Consider the following 18233-nt stretch of genomic DNA (forward strand, 5'->3'; position numbering starts at 1 on the left):
GGAGGTGAGTGTGGGAAGAGAATTCTGAGTTGAGAAAACAGCATGAACAGAGCCCTGTGGAGAGGGAGGGAATGACATGTTTAAGAATCTGGAAAGCCGTAACGGTTGGCACATAAATAGTAAAGAGGTGGCCTGAGACAGAGCTGGAGAGATGGTTAGGCAGAAGCCAAATCACGGCCTTAGGATATAAGACTTTAGGACCTTTAGGATGTAAGGATTTGGGTCCCTGTTAGAAAACTTTTAAAGGGAAACCAGTGATGGGCTTTAAAGTGGGGGATGTGACACGAAGGGAATTTCTAATTGTTTATTTATTTCAAAATCACACTGACTGTGGATTGGAGAATGCATTGGCTCAGAGGCTGGGAGGGTGAAAGTTACAGGTAGACCAGTTAGAGAATGGTAACAGTAGTACAAGCAATAAAGGAGTATGGTAGTGGTGGTGGTTAAGAATGAGTGGCTTCCAGCAGTATTAATAAAAGGTCCTGATGAGCTACTGGCAGGAGTAGGAGGAGCTGGGGTGGTATCTGCATTTCCAGTGCGTGGCCCTTCATGGCTGGTGATGAAGAGATCCAAGTTTGGGTGGAAAGGTCAGGAGTTTTGGACATGAAGATGTTCTTTGGTTCAAATTTTATTAAGATGATAAAATTATTTGATTAGGATGACCAATCTTATAACTTAAGGTGAGAATAACATATATTTAATTGTACAATAACTATGGTATATCACAAAATATGTAAATTTTCCAGTGGTTCTTTGATATTCAATTCATATCCCTCCGCTCCAAGGATGCAAAGGAATTAACTTATGTTCTGTGTGAAATTGTGTCCTTCTTCCATTGCCCGATGGTCCTCTTTTGTGCCTCATACTGCTCTTGTCAAACATATTCTTTGCTGGGGTATTGCTGTTTTGTACACGGGTTATTTTCAGTTAATATTTGCTAATCTAATAACTTAAGGTACATTTCTAGAAACAAGTGTTTAGCAATATGGGAGAAAAGTAACATAGCAATTAAAACCTCAGGAGTCAGACACACCTGTGTCCTAAGTCTGAGTCTATCACCTTGCAGCTCTGTGTTCACAGGAACAGTTTGCTCCTCTCAGCCTCAGTTTGCTTATGCCAAAAGCAGACCGTAATTACTTAGTAGCGTCATTGAGAGGATTCAATAAAATAATGTCTGTAGATCCAGTGGTTGGTACATTACAAGTAAACTATTAATATTTGTCATTATCGTTGTTACATTATTGGTATTATTTAGCCTTTGGTTCTCTTCCATGTACTCTGCAAAATATTGGTCGTGGCTTTACTTGTTAATTCAGAAGTAGTATTTTTATCTCTTAGCTCTCTTTCTCTTTAACTTGACTATTTCTGGCCTATAGAGTGATGGAGGTGGGGGTAGGGAACATTCTTTTGGGTAGAGACATCTCCTAATTGAGGCACAATGCTTATAAAGAGTCCCCAGTATGCCTTGTGATTGCTGTGTATCAGTTTAAATTTTTCTCCTTCACCTCTCCAGCAGCAAATGCTGCCAAGCTAACATTCAGCATCTTGCCCCTACAGAGCACTGATGACTTAAATACGTAGATACTTTCATACCAATAAGCAATAGCTCCCACCCTACTGCTCCTGGTCCCTAAGTGCCCCCTGCCCATGCTGAAGTGCTTGTCAAATATCTTGACCAGCACCAGCCTACCCCCACCCCACATTCATGGTGAACTGCTTCATGCACTTTATCAGCTTAGATCAATACAGAAAACTTTCTATTTCATTACAGTACCAAGAATCCACAAGAATTTTTATTCTTCCATAAGTTCCGTATAAAAAAATTAAAATCTTGGTTAAATGGATTGTAGGCTTATATTGATGTAGCAGGAGTAATAGTAAATTTTCATGAATTTAGATGCCACTAACTTATAAATCTTGGCTTTAGTTTGTTGTCATAAGAACAAAGCATTTAAAGAGCAAAAATGGTGTTTTATTTATAAAATGGCGGAAGAAATTTTTCCACATACTTGTAACAAGTAACATCCTTATTATTTATAAATTATCCCACTGAACTAAAAATGTGCTTATTCCATGATTCTTACCTATTTAATAAAGTGGCAAAAATATCCTTCAAGCCATAGCCCAGTTTCAACAGTATGTATCTGTAGTTTTCCTCTATCCACATACTTCCATATCTTTAAAATTGTTGTGTAACCAAGATTCACACTAAATTGACTGACATCTCCTTACAATCAGGTGCAGGAAAGTCAAGTTTTATTCATTTTTTTATGTAGAAGTGTGTGTGAGAGAGTGACCCAGGTAAATTATTTAAGCTCTTTTCTTTAGTGCTTGCTACGGTGGTTCTTTAAATGCAATACTTGTGCTTCTCTGTATTTTTTGTTAACCTGTAATGTTCTTGCTGCACAGTGTTAAATCTGTATTTTATGCCCCATGATTTCTAGCTAGTTCATTTAGTTCCGTTTCCTGAGGTTGATGGAAGGAGGAGTTAATATGCTTGGCTTTCTAATGGGAGACATTGAGAAACATCATGCCTGTCTCGAACGTTACTGGCTCCCTAAGCCACACTGCAAGAAATATTACAGGCAACAGATAGCTTCATTTTCAATTTAGACACCCATTATTTGCTGTTTACAGACCATTCCTAATTCTGCGTCCAGAATTTATGGTTTGTTCTGGCGATTATCATCACAGCAATCTCCTGCAACTCAGCTGTGCTTCATCGGGAGATTTGCACTGCTCTATCAGTCTTCCCTGACGTCTGGAACTGATATATAACACTGCGTCCAAATCACCCCAGCTCAGAGAGGCCTGGTTTATGACTCCCCAGATGTCCGTCTCTACTACTGGGTAGGCCAGTTTGCACAGTCTCAGTGGGGAGGAAAGTTGACCCTTGGGAAAGAGAGCAGTGGTCATTAAATAAATAAAAACCTAACATTTAAGACTCTGAACTCCCCCTGAACCAAAATAGATGATGTCATTTATTAAGTTAAATTTAGTGAGTTTTGTTCAGGGCTAAATAATAATGAAGCTGAGGTGTTATCTAGTTTTGCCTTGCAAACTTAAGATGAAGAGTGATGTATAAATCTCCTGAAGAGATGGTAAAATAGCGGCAGTAACCACTTCGGATTCATAAGCACATTTCAAATGGTTATTTTATAGCTTCCCTTTTGAATGCACAGTATCTAGTTTTGCCTCTCAGATATGCGGGCGTTTTCTAGGCTCTGTTTGATAGCATTAATTAAAGCTTACTGAAGGACCTTGAAATCTCTGTGCCTTGATCGTCTGCAGAAGAATCACTCGCTAAATCTGCATATTTGAGAAGACGTGGTAGCACAAGTATCTATTACACATGCCATTGGCCAAATGATATTTCATTTCATTTTAAATGTTGCTGATTAGATTGAGAATGAGAATATCTTTTGCCACTAGTGCCTACCTACTTTTGTGCTTTTGCTGTGGCCTGTCACTTGCCCCTCCTCCCTTCCAGGAGAACTAGAACTAACAAAGCTAGACAAGGGACTGGGCTTGGTCATAAAAGGGCTTCCTGTTCCTTTTTCTCTAAACTAAGGCTGTTCAGCACTTCCCTGAGAATTTACCTTCTGCCATGGAGGAGTGAGAAGGCAGAGAAACAGAGAGAAAAACTCATTCGAGATAGGGCTGTGAATGAGTCTTCCCCAGTTTGTGTATGAAGAAGGCTGCCTGACAGGAGCTGTGTCTTCAGGAGACAAACACAGTCAGCTTATAGCAACCCCTCAGAATAGCAACCAGAAAATAAATACCCCAACCTTACTCTCCTCTCATCTTCCTGTGCCTGCTACTGACCAAACCCACCTGAAGGCAGGGAACAAGGAAACATCTTTATAAAATCTGGGCTTAGAGTGTGATGAAAAATGGTAGTGAGTGGATCTGGAGGGGCAAATGGAAAAAAATCTGGCACCAGTGATTTCACGAGTTCCTTGAAGGTCCCCATTTCACCTGCAATTCACTTGATGTGAGTGATACTTCTCCTGCAGCTGCCTGCTTATTCTTAAATCCAGTCATCGATATAACTTAGCTTTATTTACTGATGGAGGAAATGATCTTGAACAAAAACCAAGTTGACCCCAGACCAGCTTTCTTTGGCAAGAGGTTCACCTCTGGACCACAGAAAATGTTCACACATTAGAATTCAGTCACCTCTTCTGTCTATTCATCAGCAACTAGCCAACCACCTCTTAGCAGGTAGATTTCTCAGGAGAGAGTTTATATTTGCCCACTGAATCTCAGCTGCCAGGGACTCATATTACACTTTCTAAATGGTCCCTTTTAGACTTGTGTGAATGAGGATGTAGGGGGAGGATGGGAATCTCAGATTAACTTTGTCCATATGAATCCTCTCCTAAAAATCTTCCTCAGTCTCCATACATTTTGACCTTTATACCTTCATTATATATGTGAGGTTAATTATTTCTTTTGAAAATCATTATCTTGGTCTGGTACCTCAGTGTGAAATGCCGTATGTATATTTTAAATGTAATAGAGAGGAATGGAAAATTTCATATACCGGGTAGGGTCTGGGAGTGGGTGCATGGGAGGGACAGAATATTTTCAAGCAGGAGCCATTGGTGCCTTTCAAATTACACCACATGGATCAGTAGTTATTCTGACTGCACATAAATTAGATCTTGTTTATGAGACTTTTTTCTGTTAAAGATATAAGCACAAATCAAATTTCATAAAAAATAATACCTTTTCAATAGGCTAAGCAGACTTGATATAAAAGAATATGCCTATTTATAAGTAAATTTTAATTGTGAAGAAAATTATTACCTGCTAAAATTAATTTTAAAGAAAAAGAATTTTATAGGCTAAGTTTCTTCAAAGTGGAACCTTTCTTTAACTTTCCTCCATGCTGCAGAATCTGAAACTCTTTGAATTACGAGCCTTGAAAGTGCTAATTGAAGACAGCAATGATAGAAAGTATTTACTTTAATCAATAAAAAATAAATCCATTGTACTCTTACTTTATAGTGTTAAAAATAAACATGTCTGAAAGACACAGATTACACTTGATGGTGAAAGTGAAAACAGTAATCAAAATGGTGGAAATCTATGTGTTCTAGATTTCATATGTATGGGCAATAGAAAAAATTAGACTGTAACTCAGACTCTGTAAAGCTCACTATTGGCTGAAGTTTGACATATTGAGTATAATTAAACTGTGAAAACCTGGCTTAGGAAACAAAAGGAGTGGGAATTAGACTTAAGAAACTGTAGGAATGACAGATGATAAAATTTTAATGAGATCAGTATTGCTCTAACACTCCAAAGCATTGTAGAGACAGAAAAATTACTAGAGAACAGTGGTTCTGTTTAAAAGATGGAAAATAATTTATTTGGTTTGTGTGTATAATGCCATATCATTGCATATTAGACTCTGGTAGTGGTTTTGAATGTCATAAAAAAAAGCTTTTGCCATAAGAACTCAAGGTATAATTGACAACACAAAATATTGCATTCTTCCACTTTCTTACAGCCACTCTTATTTAACATCACAGTTGTTTTCTTCATGGATAGGCACTGTCATGAAGCTGGTGTTGGGTCAGGCATCACAAAATCAAAAGGATTTCTAGAATGAGCCATATCTCCTTCTGAAATATGCTAGCAACCTCTGACAATGACTCAATAAAGGGATTTTGGAAATTGAAATGTCAGTGAAGACATAATACACAATTTAACCATTAACTGAAATTAGAGGATTTGTGAACTTTGGCCTAGATATCTATATTTTGTCTACATTGACTGTCCTGAAGATTATACTATTTTCAAGGGGTCCATGTCCTGTGTAACAAGATCTACAATCTTTTAGATGAAAATAGGCAAATCTTTTTCAGATAGATCTCTATCATGTTTCATATGTTAATTCATCAGTTCAATCATTTTTTTATTCATTCACATCAATAAACACTGAGCATCTATTATGGCCAAGCACTGGAAATACAGCAGTGAATAAAATAGTGTCTGCTCTTTACCCTCAGTGGTCTAACAGACCATTATTTTTATTGCTAATAATAAATACAATTTATTAAATGTCAGTTATAAGACAGTTACGGCCCTACATGTTTTATGTACATTATCTCATTTAATTCTCACAACAACCCCTAAAGCAAGTATTGTCATCCTTATTCTATAGATGAGGAGACTGAAGCTTAGCTTACATAGCTGGTATTTGGTCACCTTGTTATTAAGTCTTGGAACTAAGGTTTGAAGAATATCTATCTGAGTCCACTATTATACCAACTTTTAAAAGCAGTTTAACACAAATGCTATTTTAAATGCAATGCAATTGATATAAAAAGTCCTGAACAAGCTGAGAAAATAGGTCCAGTTTCAAAAGCAGAGAAATTATTTCAATCTGTTTATATGTCAGCAGCACAACTAACTGATTTAGTCAGTTTTGATTGTGAGATTAGGCAGATTTCTTATTTCATTGTTTTAAACCATTAATTCCGAAAGCTTTATATTTATTTAAACAGTTAGAAACAAAACACATGCACATACACACACAACCTGTGAGACTGACAGAAGGTTTTCTGTTCTTCTGCTGTCAAATAAAAATGTTATGTTACCATTAAATAACCAAGCCATCACTTTATAAAAGAAATGACAAAAATTTTAACATAAAAGATGGAAATATGGTTAAATACCTTGATTATCTGTATTTTGTATTTTCACGGCATGAACCTGAGACATGCATTTAGGTACCTTTAATGTACACAATATCCTTGGATTCTACTCTGAACCTAAGTAAAACCTTCAATTTTGAACATTCTCCTTTTATTTGATAGTAACCATAGTGTGATTTATAGGAGTAGTCACTGACCTAGGAGCTGGCAAGATCTGAAACCCATTAGAGCAGGGGTCACAGCAAATTTAGGTTAATGCTGAATCACTGAAATTAATAATCTCTATCTTTTCAATTTCTTTTTATTAAGAACAGTGTCAGTTCCAGAGTTTGCTGGGCTTGAGTGGAGGACAGTAAACTCTAGCAGCAAGAGAGGAAAAATGGGAGGCAGGGATTGAGACAAGTTATCACAAAACAGCTTGAAGTGAGAACAGTGAGTGAAAGGGCCAGTGATTAAGTATCAGGTTACTCCTGACTCTTTCAGTCACTTTCACTTCCAGTCACTTTCAAAGTTACCTGTTGGTCACTGGAGTGGATCTTTGCCTCTGCGCTTGCACATATGTATGACTGATTTTCCATGGCAACATCGTTAAAGGAGAAGGCCATGGTTTATATCCATCTCTGAGATTCAAAGGAGGTGAGGAACATCACCAGTAAAACAATTTGAATGTTATTGCAGTGCAAACCCACAAATGTTGCTGTCATGCTTGGGGTATATCTGTTGAAATCATGGGATCTGGCATAGGCATCTCTGGTCTGAGAACACATGCACCAGGCTGCAGTGTCACGTTCTCAGTGCTTGACTAGACACTTATTAGACTATATATCAACAGAGAACTCTAGCACCTCTTGTTCTAAGAGCTAGGAGGGACTCTGGAGATCATTTAGTCTCATGGCCTTCTTTTACAGATGCGAAGAATAAGGACAAGAGAGGGGATTCAACTTAGTTAAGGTCACACAGGTTGCTTATTTCAAAACTCCCATTTTCTGATCCACATATTAGTTTCATCCTCACACCAAGTTTATGTTGTACCTTCTTGTAAGGAGTAATGGTAATAGTCTTTGAACAAAAACACTGATTGAATAAAATATTTGACAGTTAACAGGATGATTGTTAATTACTTTTTTAAAAAAGATAAATAATAATTTTTATTAATAAAACTATTTGATTATTATTTACTATAATAAAAATGTGGTTAACCATTTTTCCATCTATGTATTTCATCCACAGCCATTAACTGAGTGCCGAACACTGAGTAGATACTAAGATTACAGACTTGGCAATTTAAAAGATGAGTCAGAGTGTAAATAAAAGATGACAAGAAGTTTCACAGGTACTATAATTAAAATATGTGGAGAAATCAGTGGAAAAACAGATGAGAGGGGTTCTTATTTTTATGTCTTATTTTTTTTTATTGTGCATTTTAGATTGAGGAGAGTCAGAAAAGATGACTGAGGCGCTTGGACTGAGTTTGAGTTATGAATTAAGAAATTTCCTGTTGAAAGAGAACTGATTAGGGCATTCCAAGATAAAGGTTTAGTGTTTTGAAAAGCATAGGGAAATTAGCTGGCTGGTGTAGTTGAGGAAATGCAAGTGTTAGTAACAATGGTGCCATTCTTGATAAATACAGTAATAACTGCTGACATGTCTTGAGCCCTTACTATTTGCTATAACGTGTACATCCTTCATCTCTTTATTCCTTAGAGTAACCCTATATTATCTTCATTTTATTGGTAAGGAAACTAAAACTTTGAGAGATTAATTGTCCAAGGACACAAAGCCATCAAGCCACAGATTCAAACAATTTTAACTGACTCCACAAACTTGTATGCTACTCTGCTCATTATTTTTAAGATATAAATTTATATAAAACATTAATTTGGGTTTAAGTTACTGCTCATTCAAGTATGGTGGATAAAGTATGAGATTAGACTCAGTTCAGTTTGATCCTACCACTTACTGTGTTTCCTCCTGGGGTAAGTATTTAAACTTACTGAGCTTCAGTGTCTTCATGCGCAAATGTGTGAAGAGTTATGGCGAATGGCATTTGAGGAGATACATGTAAGATACTTAGCTGTGGCAGACATTTAACAAAGTTGGTTTCCACTCATTGACTTCCATTTCCACCCCAGCAGGCAGCTACTTGGGGTGGCATTGTACTTTCCCAAACGATATGAAAGTTCAAGACACTTGAAATCGTCAACCTATTTCCCTTGATAGCTAAGTCATTCTGTTCTTATGAAGTTATTTTTAAAAACCTTATTTCAAATCTCAGAGTTAATTTTTTGTTTGTTTTAATTTCATTTTCATAGCACAAACCTTGCTTCAGAAAGATTTTTTAGGATACCATGTTAAGAAGTTTTCCTGACATGCCACTCAGTACAGTGGCAGTCTAGAAGATAATTCATTTTTCATTTATGTTTGTCTGTTTGTATGTCTTTCATGCCCAAAAAATGTGGACTAGAATCTGTGCCTCTGCTATGTGTTAAACATAAAATATTTTTAAAGCTATTTCTGTAGAGAGGAACTAATTTAAGGGCATCAGAATTCATATTTACCATGAAATAAAGATTTCCCATTTAAAGGGAAATGTGTCATTTTAAAAGGTTGAATAAAATGGCACACATTTAAAAAACAAAAACAGAAAACATAACAAAATAACAACAAAAACATTTTTTTTCTTGCTTTTTAAACTCCATACAGAGCTCCTCTCTGCACTGATAACATTTTCTTTTGACTGTGAATTAGATAAATTTTCATTTGCTTTAAACCTCATGCCATAGTATTTGAGACTTCCTAGTTTTTGTAAGGTCAGCATCGTGGCCTTCCTAGTTCAAAAGTCTTCTTTTATTTGTACCAATGCAGATTTATATTATGCATGCATGTTTCCAACACATTTTTAACAGCTGTTTATGCAAGATATTGTACAATAAAAGTAACAGATTGTTCTATAATTTTTAAAAGAGAACATGACCCTTTCATAGAATATGAGTTAGAAATATGGGAACAATTTGGGACAAACCTTCATTTTATGGGTGTGAAAAATAAGGTCTAGAAATGTTATGAGATTTGCCAAAGGTTTGCCAAAGATTATCCAACCTTTCTTTCCTCTATTTATTCAACAAATAACTTCTGAGCTCCTACTATGTGCAAAGCACTGTGCTGGATGCTATGAGGGATAAATTACATGTGCAAAGTTTCTCTCCCTCAAGGACTGTAAAGTCTAGTGAGAGAGATTGTTCTCTCTTCTTCACTTGCCAGCATCTGCCAGTGTCATCCTACCCAGATTACTCATTCAGAGTCCTTAAGTCTATTATCTTCATCCTGACTGATGCTGAAAACTCAGCCTCTGTGCACCAGTGCTGAATTGAATCTTAGAGACAGAGTTTTGGGTGGAGTAGAAAAGAATAGCTTTGTTGCTTTGCCAGGCAAAGGGGGCCACAGTGGGCTTGTGCCTCTCAAAACCGTGTGTCCCAACTGGGAGGGATTTGGTGAGGAGGTTTATAGCAATGGTTCAAGGGCAGAGTTGCTGATAAGGATCAGGGTGTGTGCAGGGCCTGCACTCCTTTAATCTGGCCTCACATGGTCTCCTAATGAGCTTCTCTGGTTCCTTTAATCTGGCCTCAGGTGGCCTCCTGATGAGTTTCTCTAGGTTATCAAACTGTGACCTTCTCTATGGAACATCTTCCCTTTAGTAGGGGTTTTAGTTCTGCAGAAGAGCTGAAAGATATTGTTATGTGTATCCCTTGAGAGGGAACCAGGACCCTGCCCCAAGGCTGCTCTATTGTTTCTTGACTGCTCCTCCCTTGTCTCCGCATCGCATCCCTTCCCTGATTAGCAACTGTTTGAATCTGCCCTTGGGAAATCAGGGAAGCTCATGGAGGCTGGAATCTATTCCCTACAAACAAGAAACAGGAGACACAGAAAGGCTTCCATGCCCAGGAGCCCCACAGGGTCCTGCTTGGTTTCATGACTGCCATTGCATGAATTTTCACACTTTTCATCTCTCCTGTGGGCTCTTGCTGGAACTGTCTAACTTTTTGGCGTGTCTCTGTTCTTAATCTCCTCAGATACATTGTGCAGACTCCAGCCAGACTGATGTGTTTGAAATAAAGATCTGTCTGTCACTCACCTGTTGTGAGTTCCCAAGTTGTGATTGTATAGCCTAGAAAATAAAAGATCCATTAAGGTATCTCATTAATGTTTGATGAATAAATATGGGAGTAGATCCTGTGGGGCCTTGAACACTATGATCAAGAGTTTGTTCTTAATTCCATTAGCAGTGGGAATACAGTGAAGATTTTTAGAACAAAAAAGGGACAGAATTAGATCTCAATTTTCTTTAGTAAACATCTTGAGGGTTGGGATTTTGTTTGTTTCTTGCTCATTATTTTATTCTCAAGTAAAAGGTACTTATGTAAAAGTAGGAACTCATTATACATTTGAATAAACAAAGATATGTTTTAGAACAGTGCTGTTTAATACGTCTTTCTGAGATAAGTATTCTGTATCTGTGCTGTACAGTACAGTAGCCACTAGACACATGTGGCGATTGCTCACTTTAAATTAAGAAACTGAGGAATTGAATTTTTAATGCTATTTAATTTTAATTAATTTACATTTAAATTTGAATAGCCACATATGACTGGTAGCTATCATATTGGACAACCCAGTATTAGAAAGTTCTCCAGCAGGGTCCCAACAGGAAACAGATGGAACACTCAAATTCGGATAACTCAAGAAGAGTTTATTTATAAAGTGACTTTTTCCAAACGTGTGGGCAGCTTTAGGGAACCACATGAGAGAGTGCCGTTAACTGTGATAGTTATATGGGAGCAATGGTGAGGCAGAATTCATGGAAAGACTCATAGTTAAGATTATAAGTCTGGATCACATTGGGACAGTTTTTAAAATATTCAATAATAATTTTAATGAGATGTCATTGAATGAAGTCTATACTCAGAACTGTTCTTTTCAATATAGCTTTTCCTGGCAGTTTATTTACTGATGAAGAATGTGATTGCTTTCCCTATACAGTGCTGATCTGTACCGTGTTTTCTGAGTTTTTTTGCCCCCGCCCTTTACTGTAAGTGGTACCTTTTCCATTAGCAGGGCTATGCTGACCTAATGATGGCTTCTGTTACGGCTTCCTTTGAGGAGCATCTTCTCTTCTGAGCAAATGTAGGCAGGCTCTGACTGTTATCTGTGGTTATGTTTTAGTATCCTGCCCTTTTTGTCCCTTACCTCAGCACACAGAATTCACCTTCAGTCCTAGCTCATTGCTTGATGATTTGTTAAGGCTTTGAAAACAGAAGGAATGAGGGCTTTTAAGCAGGATGGGGCTATTTCTCCTTGCTTTATTTATTTTTATGCCATGCAAAAGTAATAAAAAGGCATAAAATGGCTTGACTGAGCCAAATACATCTGGATAAATAGAGCAAGGACCCAGTAAAAATCTGGGGGTGAAAAAAAAGAAAGGTGGGGGAGGGAGGTGGAGCGGCAGGCAAGAGAGAAGGGAAAACTGTATACTTCTTGAAATGAGAGTGACTTTCTTTTATTACCTGGAGAACAAAATGTCTTTGACCCAATGAAACCTTTTAAACTAAGGTGAAGCTCTGCGTAGAAATTAGGAAATCATCTTTATAGTCCTTATTTAATCTCTTCATGCTGTCACCCCCTGTCATCCTTTATTAAAGTTTTCTATGCCATTGCTGTTAGCTCCGCGAAGGTTGACATCTTTTAGTTGTTCTGATGAATCACATCACAGAAACTATTGAGTTTTTACGACCAGCTCAACAGAAGTCTTTCATATTATTCCTGATGCTTTGTGTGTGTTGGAGGTGGGAAGTGTCTCTTTGTCTGTCCTACTCCTGCCTCCTTTTGACTGTCTCTGCTTTTGTGAAGTGGAAAGAGACAACCAAGAGCTACCACTGCCTTAAACTGGAGAATAAGGGATAGATTCTTTAGGTAAAATGAGAACCTGTCTTACAGCCCGTTGTGTATCGGTGGCAATCTGAGTAATTGCTACCATTGCTTTATTACTCTGACATTCAGAATTTTATTTCTCTCTCCTATTCCTCCCTTCCTCTTCTCCCCACTTCCTTCACTAGACACAGTCTCCATCATGCACATGTTGCACACTCACTCTCAAAAAGAAAATGTGGTCTAACACATATATATGGAATCTAAGGGAAAAAAAAAAAGGTCATGAAGAACCTAGTGGCAAGATGGGAATAAAGACACAGACCTACTAGAGAATGGACTTGAGGATATGGGGAGGGGGAGGGGTGAGATGTGACAGGGTGAGAGAGTGTCATGGACATATATACACTACCAAATGTAAAATAGATAGCTAGTGGGAAGCAGCCGCATAGCACAGGGAGATCAGCTCGGTGCTTTGTGACCACCTAGAGGGGTGGGATAGGGAGGGTGGGAGGGAGGGAGATGCAAGAGGGAAGAGATATGGGAACATATGTATATGTATAACTGATTCACTTTGTTGTAAAGCAGAAGCTAACACACCATTGTAAAGCAATTATACTTCAATAAAGATGTTTAAAAAAAAAAAAAAAAAAAAAAGAAAAAGAAAATGTGGTAAAGGACTTAATAGCCCTCTACGGTGTTTCCCCTTAGGAGGTATCTGGAGATGCGTGGGGTCAATTTTTGTCTCTCATAGTGCCTGGGCATTGTTATTGGAATTTAGTAGACAGGGGTCCCTGGATGCCACACATCTTGCAGTGTACAGGATGGGCTCAGATGATGGTGACTTTCCAATCATAAATATCATTAATGCTACTGCTGAGAAAAACTAGGTCTAACTGAAGTTTAGGTGGGTACCAACAACCTCAGCTAGTAGAGGATTTAGCTGTGCCTTGAGCAGATGCTAAAATCTCTTCCAGAATCTAGTAGGTTCTTAATAAAACTATGTTGTGTTTTGAATCAAGTTGTTCATTTATAAACTAGTCAACACTATTTAATAAGTTCTATACACATTACTTTCAGGAATAAAAAAAAAAATTAAGATATACTTGCCAACATCAAGATTTTAACAATATCATAAAGGCGATGAACATGTACAGAAACTCAATGAGCATTTTAGGAAATTTTCAAAATGCTATTGGAAAAGGAGAGGTGAGGGTTTACTTTTGAGCAGAGTTGTTGGGGGTAACTCTGCGTGGAAACCATTGAGAAACAGGTAGGATTTTAATAGGGAGTTATTTCGGGAGACATTTGCTGTAGTCAAAGGTACATTATATGTAAGAACTTGGGAGAAGAGAGAAATGTATAGAAATATTGTTACTGTAAAGGATAGTACTTGAGAAGATGTGGCAGAAGATAGGACTAAAAACATAGATTAGGATAGAGAATAGATGGTCTTGAATTTCTTTTAAAGGAGTCTTTCCACTGATGGTATGGATTTATGTGTGAGTTTAGCCATTGGGAGTAGTGTCTGGCATGCTGCCTAATGGTCTATACTTTGTTTCAATGTCCCTCTTCATAGGGTCCATACTATAAACTCCCTCAGGTATCAGCTGCTTAAAACTTGCCTTCCTGATTTTCAAGTTCTCCTCTAAAGAGCTCTTTCAGTTTATTATTTTAAATGGTAGCAATATTCCTAGAGGTGAATCACATAATGATTTTTTTCAGTCTCTTTTATATAAGATATCACTGAAAAAGTATGATTAGATTCAATTCGGTTGTCTCCCACAAAAGTAATATGTAGAAAATACCAACCAAGGTGACTCTCAGTGTGATTAATAGCCTAAAGATTTAGGTTAAGGCTATAACAGAGAGAACTGTTCTGCTTAAAGGTGCTGCACAAATTATCTCAAAGAGCCAAAAACAGCGTCCAGTTTTTACTTGAAACAATTTGTTCTTGGAATATTGTCAGCTAAAATTGTGGTCAACTTTTGCAAATTGTATGAATTTGCACTGCATATTTTATTTAGTGTTAGCAAAACTCCAATATGGCTCTGCATAACTTACACAATACACCATGAAAATGACTTCAGAAACTCCCACGGAAGTTGACAAATTGGGCATCTAATGCTTTTAAGCTAATTGCATGCTTAGTGGTTAAAGAGTCGACTTGTAAAGAGTGAAGATCAGGGTTTCTTGGAGATAATGCTCTGCCTACTGCCATACTGAATGCAGCCCAGCACTATATCAGAAATATTACAGAAGCTTAAAGAAGAAAATAATGTGAACTTTAATCAACATTTGACTTACTCGTAAGTGAAGTACTCATGAATCATATGCAATATCATAGCAGTTTTGAGACCTATTCTTGAATTTTCAAGCTGTTATTTTCAGGAAATTTAGAAAGCAAATTGCTAAGTGATAAAGAGTAATTTGATACCATTGCTTATGCCACTTTTTTTTTCTCCCTTGCAGACTGGAAAAAAGGAAAGGAGTAATACCTTGAATATTGCAATAGAAAACATGTGCAAGAAGACAAGAGACCTTCGCAGACAGGTGAGTGAGAAGAGAAACGTGGAGACAAACACCAAGCAAAAAGAACCTTTTTTTCTTCTTTTTAAATTAATTTAGAACACAAAACAAGAACAATAAATATATACTTTCCACATTTACATACCTCAACTGTTTTTGTGGCAAACGTAAAATAGAAGAAAGTGGCTTAATATTAGGAAGAGTTACATTCAAATGCTGGCCCTGCTATCATCATCTGTGTGATCTCAGGAACAGATTTCACCTTTCTGAGCCTCTCTGAACCTATAAAATGGAATTAATAACACACGATAGGGCTGAAATGCCTCTGAGTGCCTGGTACATAGTAAATTTTTAGAGAATGTTGGTAAATTGATTCTATTACATTAAAAACTGAGTTTATTATCCAAATGCTTAGAGCAAACAGTTAGCAATTAAGAGACCCTACCAATTTCCCCTTCTAACTCTTTTCAGGATGCTTCAAAAATTAGTTTCTGTTTAAGTTAAGGCTACTTTTAACCTTAGGTCATCAGGAACATAGGATTAGAAAGGATTTCATTAAATAATTTAGAAGTCTAGTGTTATGCCACAAGTTCAAATTTTTTCCTCCAGAAATATGAAGATTTAGCTATTTTCAAAAACCTTTGCTTTCCATTCCTTTCCACTATTTAATAACCGGAGTTCTTTTTCATGTACAGCTTTAACTTGGTCACTATTAACACATAAAAGTGGGGCAAAAACTTTTCAACCATAAACTATTAATGCAATATATTATTGTAGTTTAATGGGAAGATTTAGCAAAATGGCCTGAGCAATGTTTTAATTCAGAAGTAGATTTGGAAGTGGAATAAATAGGGATCCCCAGCCAGGTAATATTAGCTGTGTAAAAGCACAATTTTGAAGGCTGGGAAAATTCCAATTTCTCAACTTTATGGCCTTAATTGGAATTCTCTTTCTACTGTCAGCACTTAAAATCATGGAATGTAAGAGTTGGAAGGAACTTAGCACAACCTGTCTCATGATGCAGATGAGAAAGCAGGTTAGTGTAGTGAGGTGGCCCATCTAAGGAGGAAGGGGACTGAACCTACACCCAGTCATAACCTACACCCACTTCAGGAACTCTCACCCTCAGGACTGTCCTCCCTGTTAGTTGTACGACTTTCATTCTCTACCTTCTTCAGTATTTCTACCCCATCTGCTCCTCCCAAGACTTGGAAAAGTTGTTACTATGAGCTATTAACAACTGTGTCTTTCATTCTGGTCTCATCCCTCTAGATTTCCTTCAATAAAGTTATGCACAAAGACCTGATGTACATTTATACCTCCAAAGCTTTTGGAATCATTATTTTTCTTAAAAAAAAGTTAAAATAAAGCAATCCTTTGTGTGTAGGATTACCAGATTTAGCAAATCAAAGTACAGGATGACCAGTTAAATTTCAGATTAACGGCAAACAAATATTGCATGGGAACATAATTATGTATAAAAAATGGTTGTGTTGATCTGAAATTCAAATTTAACCAGGAATCTTGTATTTCATCTTGCAATCCTACTCTGATTTCCACCTCACATCATCAGTGAGACAGAGAAACAGCAAGGGGATTACTAATACTTTTCTTCATAGTAAGAGGATGTTTCTAGCTCCTAGAGAACTACTGTGTTCCAGAGTTATGAAAATTCCCTGTGGTTTCACAGGTCACATCTTCATTTTTTTGGTTAAGTATTGCTGCTTAACAAACCACCATAAACAATAGCAACCATTTTACTGTTTCATGATTCCATGGGTTGGCTGGGGTGCGGGTGGGGCTGTTAGGGGGTCCATTTCTGTAGTATTTTCACTTGTGGTCTCGCAGGTAGTGGTAGTTCAAATGGTGTCCGGGTTCAGGGCTTGGTATTTGAGGCCTCAGTTCTTCTTCTTTTTCTCTCTCTCCAGGTGGTGTCTAATCCCCTAAGGCCCCCATTCATGTGGCTTTTCTCTTTATCAGGGGAGCCTGGATTTCTTACATGTTGGTTCAAGGCTCCAAGAAAGGAGAGATGGAAGTTGACAGGCTTTCTTAATGCCTGAGCTCCAAAGTCACTAGGATGTTTTTGCCTCTGCATTCTATAGATCAGAATACTACAAACCCTGCTCCAGGTCTACAGGACAAAGTAAAAGCACTATCTCTTATGGGAAAAGTGGCATGTGTCTATAGGAAGATGGGATTGTTAGGAGCTGTCTTTGGAGACATCCATGGTCTTCCGTGTGAGTTGAGGTAGTTGCTATGATTTGTTCTCAGTATCCTCACTTGCCTTCCCAAGAACTTCATTTTCCATCCTGATGTTTATGCTTGTGGCAATAATACAAACTAGTTTAAACAACATGAGTCATCTCCACCTCTTCTTGCAAAATTTATTAAGCAGTTTGTTTTAAGCACCCTCTATGTACTGTACTTTTCACACAGGAAGGAGAAAGTCCCTATCCGTACAGTGTTTTTCGTTGGAATATTTAATGTTCTTTTCTTGTTCTAGATCTGTGTTTGTTTGTTTGTTTTTAGTAGGTAAAAAACAAACAAAGCTATCTCCCTGCTCATTCATCTTAATTCCTTTGCTTACCCATGGCTTGTCCATTGGCAACACAGAAGCATTTTAGCTCAGAGAATCAATGGACTTCATCTGTGAGGAATGAGATAGATTTCTTAAACATAGCTGGGAAGAAGCAAATTATACATTTTGGGGTAATAACATGAATGTCCTACAGGTAATTTACTGTTTTTTTGTTTCAAATAAACAAATTGTCTTTTCTTGCTCTGTGACTTCATTGCCTGTTGCATTAGAAAGCAAAGACAAAAGTCCTTGGCATTGTGTTTCAGAATTTCTATAATTAGGCACCAACTTAATCCTCATAATTTTTTTTTTATTTTGCTATAAACTTTATTTATTTTATAATTTAATTTTTTTTACATCTTTATTGGAGTATAATTGCTTTACAATGGTGTCTTAGTTTCTGCTTTATAACAAAGTTAATCTGCTATACATATACGTATATCCCCATATCTCCTCCCTCTTGCGTCTCCCTCCCACCCTCCCTATCCCACCCCTCTAGGTGGTCACAAAGCACAGAGCTGATCTCCCTGTGCTAT

At 37.3% G+C, this 18233-nt stretch overlaps 1 protein-coding gene across 1 annotated transcript in view; it reads left to right on the forward strand.

Moving 5' to 3' along the window:
• The window catches only part of CTNNA3 (catenin alpha 3), a 1728069-nt gene that overhangs the window by 929441 nt on the left and 780395 nt on the right, over positions 1 to 18233 (forward strand). Inside the window, exon 9 of the mRNA XM_061197871.1 lies at positions 15063 to 15143. Within this exon, the coding sequence (XP_061053854.1) occupies positions 15063 to 15143 (81 nt within the window). The remainder of the gene's footprint in view (positions 1 to 15062; positions 15144 to 18233) is intronic.

Source organism: Eubalaena glacialis, chromosome 1 (genome assembly GCF_028564815.1).
Source record: "Eubalaena glacialis isolate mEubGla1 chromosome 1, mEubGla1.1.hap2.+ XY, whole genome shotgun sequence".
Taxonomy (NCBI): Eukaryota; Metazoa; Chordata; class Mammalia; order Artiodactyla; family Balaenidae; genus Eubalaena; species Eubalaena glacialis.